Genomic DNA, 20,796 nt, shown 5'->3' on the forward strand with positions numbered 1-20,796 from the left:
AAGAGTGCTTAATCGGCTACTTTAAGATTTTGATTGAGGATTCAAGATTTTTTTTTAACAATGCAAGATTTAACAACGATTTAATATTATACTTATTCTATTCAAGAAGCATCTTAAAATTAAGATTTAATGAGCTGTTTACGAACTTTATTATTACATCTATATTTTTAACTTAATTTTTTTTAATAAATTTAATTTGAGAAATTTTTTGACTATAGAATAATTTATTTATGAATATTAAAAATGCGCGGTTATTGCTTTCATGATATTATAATAGTTACGCAATATAGGCGACGCACAAAAAAAAGAGTATTATCCTCGCATCCACCTTTTTCAATTGTTCAATTTAAAAGAACAATAGCTCGTAAAGCACTCGCATACCAATTATATGCAGTATTGGATACTGAGTTAATTAACGGCGGAAATTGAATTGAATGGCGAGATGACTCTTGGTCTATATGAGTATGGCCCGCTGAATAATTCGCGTCGAGCTAGAACGAGGTGGATTATGAATACTTAAGAGTATCGTGCGGTGTTTTCGTTCTGAGCGTTATAAATTGTCGAATACCGGTGAATTATCGAAACGATGTATATTACCGTAAATTAATCGGACTGACATTTGCATGTATGTTAATATTGTGCAGTATTTCTCTCGGTTATAATACAGAAACAATATTTGCACAAATGTTACGCAGGCATGCATGAATGTTACTGAATTTACATCGGTTTAACTCTCCTGTTGCTGTTGAGAGTTCTACGAATCACACGCATTTCTTTTTTATTCATATTTATTCTGGAAATGTCAACGTGTTTAGACAGAAAAAGCTTCTATTCTACCAGCCTTATGACGGTTAACGAATAGAAGCCATTTATTAAATTTTTTTCTATAACACGCCGTTGCGACGCGAAACGAAACGTTTCGCGGAAAAGCTTTGCGGATGGTGGAAAAACGGAGAGTAGTAGCACACTAAAAGGAAAAACAGTTCGCAAAAACAGCTGGAGGAGGAGGAGGAGAACACCGTCGCGACGAAGTTGGAAGAGACGCGAGCGAGGAAAATCGCAGAACCATTTTTCTCGCTGGCTTCACGACCGGCTTCATGCGATAAGAGTGCGTCGAATAGCTGCGCGAAAGCAAGGGTGGGAATGAAAGAAAGGAACAGAGGAGGAAACAAAGGAAAAAAAACTGAGACATAAACAAGATCGTAGGAACACCTGTCGACTTTTCCGCCGTTAAGGGAGTAGCTTTGACGGAAAAGAAGATACGCGCGAAGTCTCTTTATTTTGGATGATCACCAGGATCATTTCAATATAATGATAGCTATTAATAATACTCGCGAATCTACTACCAAATTAAAATACACTTTTGATATTAAAGTAGTCCCGTGTATACATAAAAAGATAAGTAAATGTGTAAATTCAATTTTATTGAATTTTGGTATATTGTGCTTTATAATTAATTCTCTACTTTAGAGGTTTAAATCAATAAATTCGCAAATTTGATTTTTCTGATTGGACAATTATTTCGGATGATTACTATTTTACTAATCGGACGGTGATATTTCGGATTTCTAATTATCAGCAAGTATGAACATCACCGATAGCTCCAATCATTTGAGCTTCCCAACGTGTACAAAATCGACCGTTCTCCTGGTCTATAAATTTATGTTTCTGCGCGATTTACACAGATTTGTTATACTTAGGAAAAGTCGTGGCACGTTAACCGGCTTTACCGAGCGCTGCGCCGTGTAGTTTACACTGGCACCCGATCTTGACACGGTCCAAGCCGCTTTGAGAATCCTAAGTCAACCCTAAGTCAATGCGAACTCCCCGAGAGTCTCGCAAAACCATCACCGTCAGCCAACAAACGCTCAACGCTGCGTGAGACACGCAGTGTTCGTAAGCCAATATTCGCACACAAACGCATACACGTACACGGTGCCGATGTTTGCACGGAATGACTTCTCGGGACGCTTACGTGACACATCCTTAAGCGGATTGTTCGATTTTTTATCAGCCGCCACGCGACTCGCCGTTGTGTCAGATTAAATGATGAATTACAAGCGAAATCGAGCAAGCAAGTCAATAAAGTCCCGCGTGGAACGGAACCTTCACTGATAACGAAAGATTATTTCCACGATACCGATATCACTGAATTTCAAATATTATAGTGCGAAGATATAAATATATCTTGTCATTTTTCCTCATGTCTTTGCAATCTTTGTAAACTCTATTCACCCTTAGTTAATGCTATCTGCGTTTTGTAATTTGCGTAAAGCATTGAAGAAATAATTCCGACGTAGCTCGGAACATTTGATATTTTTTTGCATCTTTTATTTTCGTAGCACTTATGATTATCATAAACAATTATGCATCTATATAACTATATGTTTAGACTCTCGCGTTGACCTTTCCCTTACTGTTTTACATCAAAGAACTTTTTTCATTCATTCTATTTTATTATCGTCAATATTTTCCTACTATTTATATTTCACGGGAAATATTTTATGGGGAATCTTCGTGATATATCTTCTCTAGTCGAGGCGCGCTATATCTAATGATAGCGCTATCAAGGTTATCACGGTCCAGTTAATTCCACAACGCCCTCCACGCTCGTCTGAGTGTACGTTACGAAACGCGCAGCGAGCGAACAGGTTGCCGTTAATTGACTCGATAGATTGACGACCAATCGAGAGGCAAAGCGGGTCTTCGTCGTCGTCGTCGTCGTCGTCGTCGTCATTGTCGTTGTCGTTGTCGTTACCGGATACGCTCTCTGCGTTTCCTCTCAAATGCGCGTTATTTCTAGCTCGCGGCCGCACGTCTCACGAGAGCATCGCTTATATAACCCGCAGATGTAACGCGTATGTTCACGAGTGAGCGCGTGGTGTTCGTTGTAATTGGATATCGGTGTACGATGGGAGGGAAACGCGCGATGTATCGCAGAAATCGACAGCGATAGCTTGTTGTACCCGTGACGGCCTTGTCGAGCGCATGCGAGATTAGATGAACCAGGGTGTTGTTATGTGCACTATGCCATAATGTAAACAGTGCCTACACAATGCTTCCGAGTTTATCTATTCAGGCCTCGCGCCTTTGAAATACTGAAGTTAAATTTTACGCCACCGATCTTGTTACTTTACGATAGAAAGGTCTCGTTCATCACGTGTGTTGAGACAAATAATTTTTTTATGAACAAAGGAACAACTGCAGGAACTTTTTATGAACAAAGGAACTCTGCATTTGATGTACCATAAAGCAGGATTCTCAAGAGATCGCGTAAATATTATTAGGGAAAACGTTTAAAAATATTATTTTTTTCATAAGTAATTAGGTAAGTTTTTATCTTTATACAAAAATCTACTCCCTATGGTACTTATGCAATTGTAAAATGTTCAACGTATTTACTAATTTTTTGATAAATTTTTATGTTTTTATAATATACTTTTAATAAATAAAATTTTATTCTTTTATTTTTTTTTGTAATAAACACTATAAAACTTATAATGAATTATAAATACATTGCAATCTTTGACACATACATTATTACGAAGAGATCATTTATCATTAAAAACAATAAAAACTTGAAAATTACGTCAGACTAAATAATGAATTGTATGTTATTATAATCACAACACTTGAAAAGGGTTGTGTAGCTAAAGAGGTTAGTAATATATTTTATTCGATTAAATTTTAGCTTTAAAAAAATATTGTTACATTTTGAAAAAATTGGTTACTGTTTAAATTGAATTTTGTAACTTTTATAAAAACAAAACTTTTCTCTATCTCTGCGAACCTAACACCCTCACCATTAAAAAAAGTTCGGATATACGGCACAATTAAGTGCTAATTTATTGCTTTAGTCCCGAATTTTGTGCTCCTATTCATTTGCAGGAAATTAATATCAAAAGTGAGGATAATGCCTTTACGTTAAGCTATAGCATTCCTGAAAACACGTTCAAAATACCGTAAACAAAAAACCGATATGCCAGAATTTTTTGTGCTAGTTTTGTGCTCTAAAATACTTCAAAGAGAGAGTGAAATATGAATGTACCGTAACTGCATAAAAGCAAACCGTAAAAAAAAAAGTTAATTATGTAAGTATAACATTAAACTGTTTCTTCAATCAAATACTCATGATATACTTTATTTTGCAATTTATTACTCACGAAACAACATTAATGCCCGTTTTCACCAACGTCGTTTAACTTGAACCTTAGTTTAATTCACTCTTTGTCTGTTTCTAAGGGAGACTGTTAGAAAGAGACAAAGGGTGAATTGAATTAAGATTCTAGTTAAACGACGTTGGTGAAAAAAGACATAAAAATTATGAAAAATACATAAAGATACAAAGCCACAAAGATAAAAGAGTAAAGTATATTAAACAAATTAGTTATTATATCGATTTTAGCATTAAAATAATCCTAGAATTTAGTGCTCTTAAAATATCCTAATTCTGAATTTAGTGCTTGTTGCGTTTAAGTTAACAAAGTTCAAGAATGTGGCGTTGCTAGCGTCACGTACAAGAGTAAGATATGTTAATAAGTTAAATAGAGAACAATAAATTCGGGATCAGGATATTTTAATACCAAAATCAATACACAACTAATTTGTTCAATATACTTTACTCCTGTATCTTTGTAGCTGTAATGAAACATTTTTATCGCTCCAATAACGAAATCGATATTTTTCTGTGAGATGTTTCTTGACCTCATACTGCTATGGAAAGAAAAATCTATTTCAGATTTAGTTGAAAACTCGAAGAGAGCTAATTAGATCGTAATTTAGTTCCAATTGAAACGTAACTGAGAGTTAATTGAAACACAAACGGAGCCTCACAAGTGAGTAAGATGTTACGAAAGTACGAAGAAACAGAAAAATTACTCGTAAATAATCGCGCGTGATTGCTACTTTAATTAGATTTTGCCTCGTAGAGACGAAATTTCGTAATCTCCATGCGAAATGGAGATTACGAAATTTTATTTAAAACGGGTATATATATATATATATATAATTACGCTATATGATATGTATATCTACCAAGTACGGTAACTATTGATCATCGCTGTTGTCAGAATATGTGTTCGCCGAACAACTTCCTTCGGATCAAGGGAAACCTTATCCGACAAAGCTTCCCGGTGTGTTGCACGCTCGATGTTAAGTCGCGTAACTCGTGCACCCCCGACATCCCCGTAGTTGGGGATACCCAAACGCCATTGAATGGAGTGTTTCACGGTAGGCTGCCTACACCATACATTTTGTGTCAGACAAGACGCTCTTCCTTTCCCCTCGTTCACATCTCTCGCGACGTCGCAAAATGCACTCGGGACCTTTATCTTTGATCGTCGGAACTTTTCGAGTAGGGAAACTTACGAAGAGTAATCTGCACTTTGATCGGCTTTGTTTCTCTCTTTCCCTTCTTACGATAATATATTTAACCCTTTATACTCGAATGCGCGGAGAAAAGCTTCTCGTTACTTTGAAAATTATCAATATTCTATAGACTGTATCAGATGTTTTACAGAATCTTATAATATTTATAGGGGCATCGTTATATATATATTTTTTTTATATCTGCTTATAAACTGTACTATTTTAATCTTGTTATCTAAGGAAGGAACAATTACTCACGCGACTGAGAAGATTAAGATAAAAATTTAGACACAAAAATAAAGAACAAAAATTTATTTGTTAGCTAATAATAACCCAGACTTGACAGAACGAAAATTTTAAGTTTAAACTTTAATGATTATAATGAATTACCTATTTAACTTTACATGAACATCAATCGATTTAAATTTGTCGAAGAATAAGTGATGAAAAAACGACTGAAATATATCTGGCATATGTTATTCTGTTACAGCACCGTCATACGAATGAAATAAAAAAAGAGAATAACAGAATAATGGTTTACTGTTAACGTGAGAAAGCAAGGGTGGCTTAATCGATGTCGCGATTAAATCGCAAATAGACGAGTGTTGCGCGTGCAACGTTAATCGCGGTCATTCTGCAGATCATATCGGGCTTGGTCTCATTGTTGTGAGCAAACGACCGCTACACGATCTAGCCGGAAGCTTTAAGTCCGGAATAATGACGCGGATGAAAGAGACCGGCTACACTATAAGCCGCCGCACTTGTTGGTGCTTTCGTTCGACATCGGAAGCCCGGCATACGCTCGCCCGTCCATTTTCAGTCTCCAGCGAGCTCCCCGGCCTTAACGCGCGTAATCTAGCCAGAGATATGAACCCATTGCCCGAAAAAATAGCCCCGACAAAAATCTCTGCTCTCCGGGGAGAAGGTTAGACGGATTTTGCAGACGGACTCTTTGAAGCAGGCTCCATTGTTTCTCTCGGGAGAAAAATGACTTCTTTTCGTAGCTCCGGCATCCGTTGAAGAGAGCCTTTAGATAGTTTGACATCTGCAGATTTAACATTCTACATCAACATGTAGGGTGTATAACGGAAAAATAAATGGTGTCTAAAAATGTTAACATTTTTAAAATTTTCCACATTACATTTATATCAGTAGTATAATTATTAAGCACGAGTAAATGATAAGTTAAAAATGCAATGTTAAAAAATTTTTTAAAAGAAATAAATGAAAAAGGATATCGTTTTATTTTTAACATTTTACAAATTTTATCGGACTAACTAAAACATACAGATTTTTATTTTGATTTCTTTTAGTTTTATAATTTAAGATTTAAGCGAACAGAAAAGAAAATCTTTTTATATAATTTTATCAAAATTTGTCACAAATTTGTAGATACGCCACTAACTTAAGTGTAACATAATACGCGATATAACATGCGAAAATAATTATCCTCAAGACTAAAATGTAAAGTTCGATGCGTGCTTTTATTGGTGACCGTGCATTAACAATCGATACAAGTTTGTAGAAATTGTTGCGAGTTGTTGAAGCTGTGAGGAAGACTGTACTTGTGACACAAGTACCTGCCGCATGAACTAAGCGTCTTGTAGCAGCGGATACCTTGTAGCTCGGTCGATGTTCGGGATGCTCGAAGTTCGCGAACTTCTATACTCCTCGTTGTATCGCGAAGCAAATTCAAACGTATTTCTAACAAGTATTTTCCAAGAGCCCGGCACAGCCAGCTTTAACACGGTAGCAGCAGACATTTAGAGTGTCCACTCCGATCTCTGTATGCAAATAAGGGACTGGTTATTTGTATTGTGTCCGTCAGAATATTTCGACTATTTAGGCAAGTTTATCGAAAATGTCTGCAATATTTTGAGAAAATAATTCAGAAATAGAAAAAGAGAGGGAGAGAATGCTGAATTTTGAATTTGGTAAAACTAAATGAAATAATTTTGCCAACAGAATTGACATCGAACAAGAAATCAAAATTATTGCAAAGTAATTCAAAGAATATTTCATATTTATATTAATCTTATAGAAAAGCTTAATTCTATTCATGTTTAAAACCACTTTATTCCAATAAATCCACTAAAATACAATCGTAGGCTAATTTTTCTAATATATACATTTGATCAATATCAATCGCTAATAAGGCCGATAAGTTTACAAATATTTTTTGGTGCCTTTACATTCAAATCGAACATTCGTCAAATCGTATTAGAACAATCTGTGGGAAGATGGTGACCTTATCAAAGGGAACACACATTGAGCATTTCTCCGGGGTACAATCTGTATCGTGCTATGCATTTGGAGGAGGAAATGGGAGCGCAACTCGCGGACAGGTCATATACGCACGAGTATCGAGTATCGATAAGCGAGGCAAATCCGTACGAATGGATCGGTGCGTGGCCACGGCAGGCATTTTCCTTAAATTGAACCAAGCTGAGAAATGGCGGGCGTCCCGCAGCGCGGCCGGGCAGCGAAGGGCGTAGGACTTGCAAGCGACTCGAGGGGAGGACGGTCGACAGCGGACAAATGGATGACCGTTCGTATCCGCGAACGTATTTCACCAGGGACGTATTCCGTTGACCGGACCTGCCCCGCTTCACCCCGAAAGCCAATAGTCGGAACTGGGAGATTCCCGCCTTTTCATGCCATCCTTTAACATTCATTGTTTCAGAGATCCGCTGGTAAATTTGTTTTTCGTAATCGTCGAGCTTGCGCTACTATCGTGAACACAAATCCATGGCATATATTCCGTGCAAATCTTAACTCTTTTGATATCGCAGACATTTGCATATGACGGTCTAGATACAGAAAACGTGATAAATTGTCCTAAAACATATGATGTAATATCAGATTAAGTGTATGGCACAAATACATAACAAATATATAACAAATATTCTGAAACAGATGTTCTATGTTTGTATGTTATATAGTCGAATAATTAGTAAATTATGTTAGATACTATTCTTTACCGAGCTAGTCTACTAATAAATAGAAAGCTTAAAAAGCATCTCTTACCGGTAAAATTTCATCAGAAATTAAAAAATATCAAATTTCAAGTGCAAATTTTATTCGCACCTTTTTCAAACGATATAATACTGCGCATTATCGTTGACGAGTAAAATTTACCGCACCGCGCCGTTCGTAAAAAATGAATTTAAAAACGAGGCAATTTCTGATTCAAGAAATGATAAAACAGAGGGATAATGGAATGCGAATGGCGCGACGTTTCCTTTGACAGTGAACTAGCTTCACCCTCGACATGAATTGGTCTCAACCCGCGAAATTACCGTCATCCCTTACCGGAATAGACCCTCTAACTTCACGCTTGGCGATCCTGGCGAACGTAGATAGTAATATTGGAGTTAGACCTTCAACCCCGTGACGAAGCGGGATTCGTATCTTTGTCAAGAACAGCCGACCTTGAAAAATACTTCGAAATGGTCGAAATACTTGTTAGAAATTTTTCCGCGTTTAATTCTCTTAATCATCTTTTCTGATATAATTATGATACGAAATGGTTTATGCGCACTCTGTAGCGCAGCGCACAAGTGTAGCGAAATGATTTCCTTTTATGTGTCATAAAAATGTTGTCAATATAGAGGATTTGGAAGTGTGATAAGAATTCATCGTCTATTATTTGGATTCTAAAATAGCTTGTAAGAGACCCGCCTGATCAGGGACGCGAAATTTAATGCTTTCTGGCGTTCAGGGTCGGTTTTATGGGAGTATAGTAATTGAATTCCATCGACGACCCATCGTGGCTACCTTGACCCTCATCCGCTTCTAATTTGCGGAGGGTTGTCCTACAAATGCGAAAAATGTGTCCCATAAGTCACATAAAGTATGGCACGTGCATGGCGATTCCTATTTCATTGCGGAATCCAGAATAGCATGATCTATTTTTTTTTGTTTTACCAGGATAAATACGATGTGTTTTTAACACAACAACGAATTTATTAAAAGCTCAAAAATTAGAAGTTATTCAATGATTACATACAAAGGATGGGTACATCAATGGATTTTTTCAATAAATTTTTTTTTCGTATTTTACATGTTTTATTTTTCCTAGTAAAATATCGATGAGTTTTCGTAAATCACCGCCGCGTGAACGGCATTCCGTCGTGTGAAGAATGCAGCATGATAAGACGAAGGTGAAAATTTACCTGGAATTTTGTTACGCTTTCAGCATCGCTGTAGCTGATAAGTGTTATCTAAAGAATCCTGATTCACTGACGGCTCGAGATCAATGCTCTTTTCGAGATAACGTGTATTTATTGTTTATATCTATATCTTTTAACACATTGTCAAAGATATCGAATATCGCAGAAATCACATCGCAGAAACCTTACTTTCTCATTTACGAAGCTCTGTTTTTTATTTCAGAAATAATATCCTGATATATAGAAAAATATAACATCAAGAATCGATTCCTGATTCATTGTACACTGAGAAACCCATTTGGTTGAATAAAACAAAATTCTTTAGTTAAACCATTTTTGTTGACTGAATATGTAATTTTTGTATATTCACTTAAAAAACCATATTACGGGGAGCAAGTGAAATGATACATGAACCAAATTTTATGTTTGAATCGATTTATTTATTATAATAAAATTTGATTGTTGCGGTAACAAACTTGCCCATCTTATCGTATCTTAAATAACTGTGCTTGTTGCTTGAACAAAATCGTTCATTTGAAAATCATAGATTGAAGTCTATGCGCTGCCGCTGCTGCGCCATATGTTTATGCGCAGCGTAGTGTAGTACACGGTGAAGACATGGCGGACGCGGACAAGGACGCGACAAGGCCCATTCTACAATAGTCGTATAAAAGTAGATATATATAAGATGTAAGCCAGTAAGTTATTGATTAATAGGATTTTTACTGTCCAAGAATAATCGACTGTGGTGTCAATTTTACTACATACTCTTACGGCTATTGTAGAATGGGCTTGCGTACAAGTATGGTGGATCAGTTGGCGCGATACATTGCATTGTAGTGAGTTGAGCTTCTCATCAGCGTGATGGTCAACATGCGTATCAGAATACATGAAATCGTGCATCGTATAACGACTGTTTTAGTGGCATATTATTTATGGATATGTGCCTTATGCAAGCGTATGTGACACGTGCATAAAGTTAGTGTTACACAGTGAACGATTTCCTGCATTTTTACATGCATGCTGACCAGCACGCTGTAAGAAGCTACATTCACTGCAGAGATGGCTACCGTGCATTTTTCCTTATGCTGTACATTGAAAGAAATTGGATTGGATTGAATAAATTGTACTGAAATCAACTAAATCTATGTTATTTATAGATATGACTACAAAAATAATCAGTTGACGCAACAAAAAACCAGCCACAAATTTAGTTTCATGTACAAACAACATTTTTGTTCAGTGAACTGTATTTGTGTATTGGTATTACTAAATTTTCCAACTAAACTTTTGTGTTGCACCAACCACAATTCTTGTTTGCTCATATACAAACAAGAGATTTAGTTGATTCAACCAAATTTTAATTCAGTCAACTAAATGGGTTTCTCAGTGTAGATATAAAAGGATTTTAAGTTTGTAATAAAATTGGTAAATTGCCATCATGACATAAAATGTATAATAATAAGTTTGCCAGCGTCGTGAAATTGCAAAACCCATCTTTAATCAACATTCAAAATTGCTTGTCGTAAACAGACACGGCAACAAATCGATCCTTAATTTACGCCGCAGTTTCCGCGGCACGTCTCGGAAATATTAATCTTTGCTGTTACCCTACGGTTATATATATATGCTCAAGTAATTATGTCGACATATAACGTCAAGGAAAAAGAAGCAAAGGGCTATTTTGATCGACGAATTCGCGCTTTCGCTTTTTCGCGCAGATTCAACCTCGTTAATTACTTACCACGCGTAAGCTCGCGCTTTTTGTATCACTGCCACGTTCCTATCGATCCGCCGCTTCAAGCTTCGTAAGTTTCTCCCATCCCCTCGGCTCCTGTGCAGTTTGTCCAAAAGCGCTTGAAAGGGGAGACGAATATTTTCATCCTCGTCCTCGCAGCGCGAGACGCGTCCGTCGGATAATTAAATTTCTCAGCTTCGTGACTGGCAGCTCGGAAAAAAATTTTCTCTTTGACCCGCTGTTGACATCGTAATCCGTCACGAGGCGTTCTACTAATGTACATTTTTGCACTCTTCACGGATAATGCGACGATCTCGAGCAAGAGAGATTTTTTTTCTAATTAACGACATTTATCTCCGCATTGTTTCACGCGCGGTACTTTTTCGTCTGACCACGTTTCCTTTTCCTTTGTATCGTTGATAGCCGACAGATGGACATGCGCGCGCGCGCGCGAACACACTGGCTGCTGGAAGAATTATAAGTTCGAATTTCTCAAGTCAGCAAGCGGGATTTACCTACGTGAATCTCTTTCTCGGGCAAAGGGATAAATTATTGTATATACCTTATCCTATCCCCCTCCTCTCAAGATCCCGCTCTTTTAGGTCATACGGCGCTTCGGCGCGAAACTCGCGGTCTTTCCGTGAAAATTTATTTCTTTATACTGGCGCATCTTGTAGCTCTTCTTTCGGAAGTTAATATCCTCTTTAATCTTTTCACGTCCGGAAAACTTGGCCGGCGAAGACTCGCCCTCGCAACTTTGCGCGCGAACTTCAACGTCGCGCGAACTTCCGCCGTGTGTCTCGCGCACCGTCCTGTACTAAAGTTAAAAATTTGCCCGACAACAAGAGAGGTTACTTTCAATTTGCTCCTTTTGCCTCTCTTGCTTGTCGTCCGCGTGGATCGATCTGCCTGGCAGCGGTACAATCTCGTGTGGCTTTGACGCGGACAACCCTTGGGTATGTCTCACCGACGACGAATATATGAATAATTTCCCCGTCGACACGGTGCGCGGTGCGACGCGGTCCGCCGCCGCACCGACGAAAATCGATATTCCATAAATGTGTAAATGTGTAACCGAATCCCGGCGATTCTCTTTGCCTAAGCAAAGTACGTGGCCTTGTCGGCGAGACGGGCACATGTGCCCCAAAATGCATTAGGTAGCGGCGTCGTCGCACATGCTGCACCGTTCGCATCTTCGACATCTTCGACATCTTCGACAGTGCTCGACAATAGATCCGACAGAGCGCAACGACACGCATAGATTTCTCTTCTTTAAATTTGCTGCCTTGCGAATTTTTTTTCTGAGAATCTCGACGCGAAATTCAGCCGTGAACTTGTCTGCTGCCGTAGCGGAAGAATTTTTCTTCCGGTTTCCCGATTCTCACCGCACTCGGTGTTCTCCGCAGATGACGTTTTTTTTCTTTTTTCTTTTGTTATATTTTGGCAGATTTTATTTGTCGTTCACTCTACAATTGCGAGAATACTGAATTCAACGAAAAACTTCGAAATTTCGAAACGCGCGCGAAAAAAGGCAATTCACGTTGATTTGAAAAAAAAAGAAGAGAAAGAGAAATGAAATGTTGTCGCGATATATTAAAAAAAAAGATTTTCCCGCGTTTGTATGTATCGGGCTAACTCGCGAGGGACAGATTTATGGGCAATATCCTCTGCGACGGAAAATTCGAGGCGATAAAGGGGGCACGGATACACGCGCGCGCGCGCATACACGCAAATGTATTTCGGGAACGCGTGCAGAATATCGCGATCGATATCACATCTCCGGAAATCACGGTGTAATGCGTCCACGAGCATTTCCGGCGATCGATGCATCTCTGGCCGCTTATCACTTTGTCTTCCCGCGCCCGTTTCCTCTGTGCGTGTATCGTCGCGCTCTCGATCTCCCGGGTAACACGCCGGTGAAAATTCAATTTTCCCGATTTTTCCATGAAAAAAGGCCCGATGCTTCAATCCCGGAACATGATAGCACCGTTGCACATAAAACAAAACGAAGAAACGACGGGAGAAACCAAACGCTCTTTTTCGTTGTTCCGCGATAAAAGAAAGAACTGCGTCGCGTTTTATTTCAGCACGCCCTTTCTTCGTTTATTTTCTTTCTTTTTTTCTCTTTTTTCGCGAACAAAGTTTGCTATCTCGCGGCACAGAAATGTTTTATGATGTCTAGCTCAAGCTTCGGTTAAAAACAATAGAGTCAATAGACTATATCGCGTATAGAAAATATTACCTCAGGTAATTAAATTGATCTGTCAAAGTACCCTTTAACGCATTTCCTGAATAGTTTCATGAAATAGATATTTCGTGAGCAAGCAGATATTATAGGCTCTCTAATTATTTATTATAATCCGCCATCTATGTACCATCGTATTTAGAGTGCAACAAACTCGTTATTAATCTTTCTGTAAAGCTTGCTGAAACATATTAAAGCGATTGCACGATCGTGCCGTTTCATCGAGAAAAAGCTTTCGGCGATTGAGCTAATCGCGACGATTTATCTTCATTAACGCGCTTCAATTCCGCACGGAAATAGAGCGAGGGTATCACCGTATCGTGTTGAGAGCGACGGCAAGAAAGGGAAATTAGGATGCTGATTTCGCTCGCGACGAGGCAAACTTTTTTTTTTTTTCGGATTGTATACTGTAACGGGGTAGGCTTGAAGGGCAATTAATTACGAGGGAATGTTGGAGCGGCCGGAAGCCCGACTCACGATGCACAGCGAAATATGAAATTCAATTTGGCCGTACACGCGGCCACTTCCCGCGCTCAACCCTGGAAAATTAAGGGTTGCCATTTCGCCAGTAAGAATTTCGGGAAAGATAGCGCGTCGTTATAACGATAACGACCGTGTCGATTAATAATCCCGATGTCTTTTTTTCGAAGATGACCGGAATCCTTAAATTAATGATTATGTAACGCAGTCGGAATATATCTGAATGCAATGGACTATGTAATGCGATTGCATGGCAAGAGCCATGTGATATCTTTCAATCTCTCTAGTTACAATTTTAACGAGATCCTTACTTAAAAAGTCGATATTTTTTTCTTAAGATTCTCTTGACCGATGATTTATTTAAAAGAGATTTTTATATATATCTAACGACATAATTTTATGCGTAATTTAATAATTGGATAAATAACAAAGGACTCTCGATGATAAACTTAATAATTAAAAAGGGGCTTTGAGAGTATAACGCGCGATTGACGGTGCGTAATAAGTTAATGTTATATCGATCTTTAATAACTAATAAGATATATAAATATAAATCGAATAGAATACTTAATTATAAATTGACATTAGTTATTAAAGATTAATTTAACGTTAACGTACGCACCGTCAACCGCATTAAACTCTCAAAAGCCTCTTTTTATTTATCACTTATGCGTAGTTTACTTGAGGTCGAGTGTGCGACTAGAATGTAAATTAAGTGGCATTGAATGTAATAACTTGACTTAATGGAACAAACCAGTTTCCAATTTATTTTATCAATTCACAGATTAAAAGTACACAGTCATGTCTATTACATGTTGATTATAACCCAACATATACATATATCGTACAAATCAATATATCTCATTGCACTTAATGACGAAGTAACGAGATAAAATTACAAGTGTCAATATTTAATTTATTGCATGAAATGCTGACAAGTGCAATCTTGGCCAGGGCTGCATATTAATTGAGTATAACGATGAAAAAATATTGTATTTCTTGCGTTGACACGCCCCGCATTTTCTTCCCCGTCGTAAACTCTGTCGAGATTTATCAGATTTGCAGCACGGATTACTCACCGCGAATGTTCCGGGACCTTGTACACGTGAAAATGATCAGGAAATCTCGTACAACTGCTTGGAATTGCTTTGGGAAAACGAGGACGGCGTGTCTTTCTCTCCTTGAATTTAATCGAATGAAAATTACATCCACGCCCATTTCCTTCTTCGAACAACCTTTTTCTTTCTCTCTTTTTTTTATGTGCCCATGCCAGAGTGCGTCGGACAGGTATTTTAATTTAATAACATTAAAGTAACAATGATTTTACTTGTGTGTATTTTCGAATAATGAGCGATGTTTTTAACACTCGATTCGGACGCCATGTGAAACGTAATATTTTAACAATTGACACATCGAACGTGCGTTTGAAAGCCCGTCGTTTATCCCGCGACATTATCGCAATGGTGACGACGCTACGGGGTGAAATTCGTCGTTACATTGCGGCGCGAAGTTCAGTTATCATGGGCGCGATAATTATGCGAAGTGGAGAATTTCGTGCTCGCACGCGCCGTTGTCAACTTCCGCTTTTAATGAGCTCACCGCGTTTAATAAGCGCGAGGTATGCAAAAGGAGCAAATTTGCATTGCGAAGGAAGCATCTAAATGCTTGCGAACTTAACCGAATCAACAAGAACAACACCGCTGCCGGGTATATAGAGAAATATCCTTTTCTATTTTTTATTTAAGTTTGCATGAATAATCTGCTCTTGATATAAACACATGTTGTACAGCATGCAAGCACCAGCTCTATAGAAACGACTTCCTCTCTAAAATTCCTAAGCTGCACTAAAGTATAAACTTTCAAAAAGCTGGCCAAAAATTTATATCTACACTAAAATCATTATCATTTCAACATTTCAATCCATCTCATTAATTCGATCGTTATGAAAAAAAAAAGCGAATTTATTGCAAAAGTTTACGTAATATTAAATATACGAATAGTTTGGATGGCTATATACATTTCGTGCAATAATATAAAGCGTTATGTAAAGTTTTTGCATTAAACTGCCCGAGCGTATACTGTGATGAATTTGGAAACAATTTATATCTTTATTATAGTTTGTTAGCAAAGCTGTAGATTAAACTTCGGTTATAATCTAGTTAAAGTGAGAGCTACACATGGTGAATAATAACGATTTATTCGCGTCCGTGTAATTTAATCCGCGAAAATTCCATAATCCTCCTTGTTAGATAATTTCATAATTACGATTCATCATGGCATGCGTTCGTGAAAATTCATCAAGGAATACGCTCCTGAATGCAAATCTTTTATATGAACCTTACGGATATAGAACTTGTATAATGTTTACGTAAACGATATTCTTGATGAAACGATGTCGCGATATTTTGGTCATTTTTTGGAATCCGACGCGAGATGAATGGCCTTGCCGGAAGCATGAAGTTCCCCCAAGCTAGTAAAGAGCAAAAAGTCACGCGACCTTTCTTCTAATTCCCTGAACGCTCGGTTGTTGCAGGCACACACTCCTCTTCTCGCAGCCGACACGAGACACGTAAGTAGAAAGTTGGTGGCAAAAAGTAGCCGAGACAAGGAGATTGTTAGCAAGTAGTCGCGACCGAGAGAAGAATCGCAATCGTGTCACGTGCGTTCACGTCCCCTTTAATTTACATGTTTTACTTTGACTTGAAAGTATGTCAATTAATGCCAACTTCGATATTAATATCAAAAAGGTGTAAAGACGTTGCTTATCGTGACATTAGCAGAAACTTTTTATAAATTTGATAAGAATTTTATGTCAAGGATTTCAACATTGTTTATTGACTAATATTAACATGGCCATTTAAATTTTTCTCTCGGCGCGAAAGTAGACCGCATTTTTATATGATTAAACGCGAACGGTAATGTCTTATCGAAAGCATATTTCCATTAATTACACAGATGACACAATTAAACAGTTCCCGCAATGCGTGTCCTGCATGTCTACAAATTATCAACTATAACCGTTATCATCGGTGTGTGCGCAAAGCTGACATATCATTTCAAAAGAACTCATAAACTATTGAGAGGTCTGGTTTTATTTTTAATAGTTCTATAGTTCTTGAGTTAAGTAAAAAGTTTATTTTAATTTGAGAAATATATATATTTATTAGTGTTTGTTAAAACTCTTGTTAGATTGCAGAACTATTTTAGAATGAACAGATTTCCCGAAAAACGCATTTTACCTCAATACATATAGATTTGCCTTCCTTATAGAGGATATTAATTTTTCAGGAACTATTTAATTAGTATTTATTGTTAGAACTTTTGCTGCAATGCATAAATAGTTACAGAATAACGTGAAAACTACTTTATAACGAGAAAAAATCTACGTCTTTTTCATCTTGGTACACTTGTAACAACGTTTGCTCGTTCCTATTTAATTATATTTGATATTTTTTGCATTTAAAAGGCAGTACTTTTTCATATAGAATTATAAATTCTATAAATTTTAAAATGCTAAGAGAGAACTCGCTTAAGATAAACTGAAACGCTGTATGAATCTGGCATTTTAATTTTAAAACCAGTTTTTTTAACATGACCATGATTATTTATAATATCTAACGTATTAAAAATTTTTTTTATTAAGCTCAGCAGAATCAAACCAGATTAATTAGAGAGATAATATTTAGTTATTTATTTATTTTGTATTAAATTGTACCACCAAAGATGATTTTATGGTACTACTGCCATATTTCGAAGAAATGGTGCTGAGAGACATGCTAGCTTGACGTGATCTTATCAGTTTAATAGAGATTAAAAATTAGAGAACTATTAAAGATGAAGCCAGAACTTTCAATAGCCTGAATTTCTATAAATATATTCTCAAATTTTAAAGTTTATAATACCTGTAATAATATTGTCGCGGTATTGCGATGATTAAACTTATCGTGATTGTTAAACGCTGCAAAAGTACCATGTAATGTGTTCAGCTTGATTTATTATGGTACAAATTACTCGTTGCACGACAGAAGTTTTACCGGCGACCGGAAGAGAGCGAAAGTACAGATAATGACAACAGCAGCTAACCAAATCGAAACGCGGTATTATATACAAATGTTTTATAAGATAGCGCGACGTCTATCTTGACATATACGTCGAAGTTTATCATGACGTAATTGCAGTTTCATATCGTTGCTGCGCGATGTCTCCTCGTAAATTACACGCGCAAGAAGACGTAACGGATAATTATTTGTCCCTGAGTCATTAGCGCTAACGATCCCCCTTGCCGTTCCCGGTAGTCCGGGAATCTAATCTACGAGCAACGATTGCGTTCACGACACGTCGTTCCTTAATCATCGTTTGATCGGTTAACTTCGGCGATTATTATACGCGGATCTTCAAGACGTATAAAACGACAGATCCGGAAGTGTTCGGTCCGCGCGAACTTCCTCATGTTTCCGGAAATCGATTTGTAACGCGTGTAGGAAATCGTGTCATCTCGGTTTCCTCCTACTCGCTCGCCTGCCCGCTTCCGTCGTCTAACGGTCTTATCCAATTTGCCGTGAAACTAATCCAATTGCTTCTCGAGAGTTTGCTAGCAAACAATGATTCTTCAATGATTCTAAGCAATTAGATAACATATTATTAGATCTTGTCTCTGTAATTTTTAATCGTGAAAACAAAAACTCAATTGGTAATGATGGTTCGCGTATACTATTCTTTTTATCTTTATTATTCCTTGAATGTGATTTTCTCGGATATAATGGCCGCGTTCAGCAGACACAACTGTTGAGTTCGTTTTATCAACACTCTGCGTTGCGTGGTTGGTTCTAAAAGTAAGAGCCACGCACGTTTGACTGCTACTCAGCGGCTTGGTCTGCTGAACGCGCTCAATGTTAAGTAAGGATGTACCTAATAGAAACGTATGAATAGCTTTATGTAATTTTGAAAAAATGGACTAAAAATTTAAAATGCGATAAATTTAAAAGAAATTAATTCTATTCATTGTCATTTATCACATCCAGATTAGCTGCATAAAAGAAATTATGAAAAAGCATTTTAGAAGGCAATAAATTTTTTATTTATGGTTCTCTGTTCGATATAATAATTATTTTTATAATATATAATTTTTATCTTCAACTCGTTGCGAACGAAGAGATGCAGCGAAATCAAACGCCGCACACGATTCCATACAGATTACAATGACGGTGATGTTAATTCTACAAGATATCGTGGACGTTAAATTCCGGTAGTCGGGAAGCTTAAAATAATTATCCCGCGGCGTGAAAGTTAAACTCCATGTAGACACACTGTACAGCAATACATGTTGCCTTTACACATATGCACAAGTGTTTCCCTTCGGGCATGCATGTGAACGTGCAATGGCGCGGCGCAAAATATTCGCTGACTGTCGTGGAAATCCGCACATCGGGCTAATTAACTAACACGTTGCATTTCATTGCTCTCTCGTCCTATTAACTGGATGGAGACCCGTGTCTGCGTTGATATTTCGATTGATTCATTATTCGACTAATTAAAACTGGTATATTAAACGTCAAATAAATTACACATTATCGATTTTGGCTAATATATCTGTGCGTGTCGATACTCGCGATAAAAAACTTCTGTTAAAAATATAATCTTGTATTCTAAATCTAGACGGATCTTTGACGGGGTGCGGCATGTTACTCCACGTCCCTTCCTCCTCTCAGGTGCCTATTTCAGGACATTATTCATTCAATGGAGTTGATTAGTCCCCGTCGGCCTTTTAAATCACCCTTGTCTCTCGAATGTGCAAACACACCCATCGCCTCTTCCTCAAAACTTCACCAGTTTCGTTCTCCTCGGCTTCGTCGGAAGATTCATAGCGGGCCTGATTCGATTTGCAACGCCGTTTGAAATTCAGGCGAGGGCGTATTTCATTCGTCGACGGTCAGAGAGGGAGGAGGAGGGGGAAGATGGGGAAGTCTGGTTGAGAACGCGGCCCGGTGAATATCGAGCTTGCCAAATGGAGTAAACTGCAGCCTCCGGCTCGTGTAATCTTCCGGAAGTCGCCGTCTGCCGTCGATTACCTTCCTGTCTCTCTCTCTTCCCCCCCCCCTCTCTTTTTTCGTTCATCGTTTTGTATACTTCTTTTTGTCTTCTCGTCACCTCTGCCCCTATTGTCTCTTTTTTTCCGTCGGTTTCTCCGTACCGTATCCCCCCCTCCGTACCTCCCCTTGGCCTTGGCGGTAAATCAGGCGAAAGGGGTGCCGCATAATCCAGCGAAATGAAGCCAAGTCGTTTTTACGAGACGTCGCGGGAATCATATTTTCGTCGTGGCTCCGGGAGAACTGTTTGCTTTCCTCGTCGCGTGGGAAAAATCTCGCGCCAACGGGGAAAATGACTGCCCCCGTGAATAGGGAGATTCATGGCATGGAGCGAATTCCCGCATGGCTCGACGAATTCCGCGGGCGTTCATCAATACGCAGCAGGATATCGGTCTCCAGTATTCATTTCCTTTGGATTAGTACGCGCGCTGCATACAGGGTATACAGATGTACCCGGGAAAAATCCGCTTTTTATGTAACCACCGTAAAAAAGTGGTGGATATTTCTAGCTGGGTCGCATGTGATACACGAGCAATGACAGAGATATTGTCGAACTGACAAAACTTCATCTATTTTTACGATGGCTGCATAAAAGATGCTCCTATGTCCGTGATATCGTATGTTGCGTCATTTGGGACTAGCAACTGAATTTTGCATTTATCACTTTCGCATATTTTTTAAGTGATTGGTGGATGGTTTTTTCGAGTT

At 38.1% G+C, this 20,796-nt stretch overlaps 1 protein-coding gene across 25 annotated transcripts in view; it reads left to right on the forward strand.

Moving 5' to 3' along the window:
• Dlg1 (discs large 1) overlaps positions 1–20,796 on the forward strand; it is a 496,300-nt gene that overhangs the window by 385,622 nt on the left and 89,882 nt on the right. For 21 of the 25 annotated variants that reach the window (XM_071773514.1, XM_071773517.1, XM_071773516.1 and 18 more), the window contains one exon: positions 16,536–16,571. The exons of the other annotated variants lie outside the window; for them this stretch is intronic. In XM_071773514.1, coding sequence (XP_071629615.1) covers positions 16,536–16,571 — 36 coding nt within the window. The remainder of the gene's footprint in view (positions 1–16,535; positions 16,572–20,796) is intronic. 25 annotated transcript variants of the gene reach the window in all.

Source organism: Temnothorax longispinosus, chromosome 3 (genome assembly GCF_030848805.1).
Source record: "Temnothorax longispinosus isolate EJ_2023e chromosome 3, Tlon_JGU_v1, whole genome shotgun sequence".
NCBI classification, from domain to species: Eukaryota; Metazoa; Arthropoda; class Insecta; order Hymenoptera; family Formicidae; genus Temnothorax; species Temnothorax longispinosus.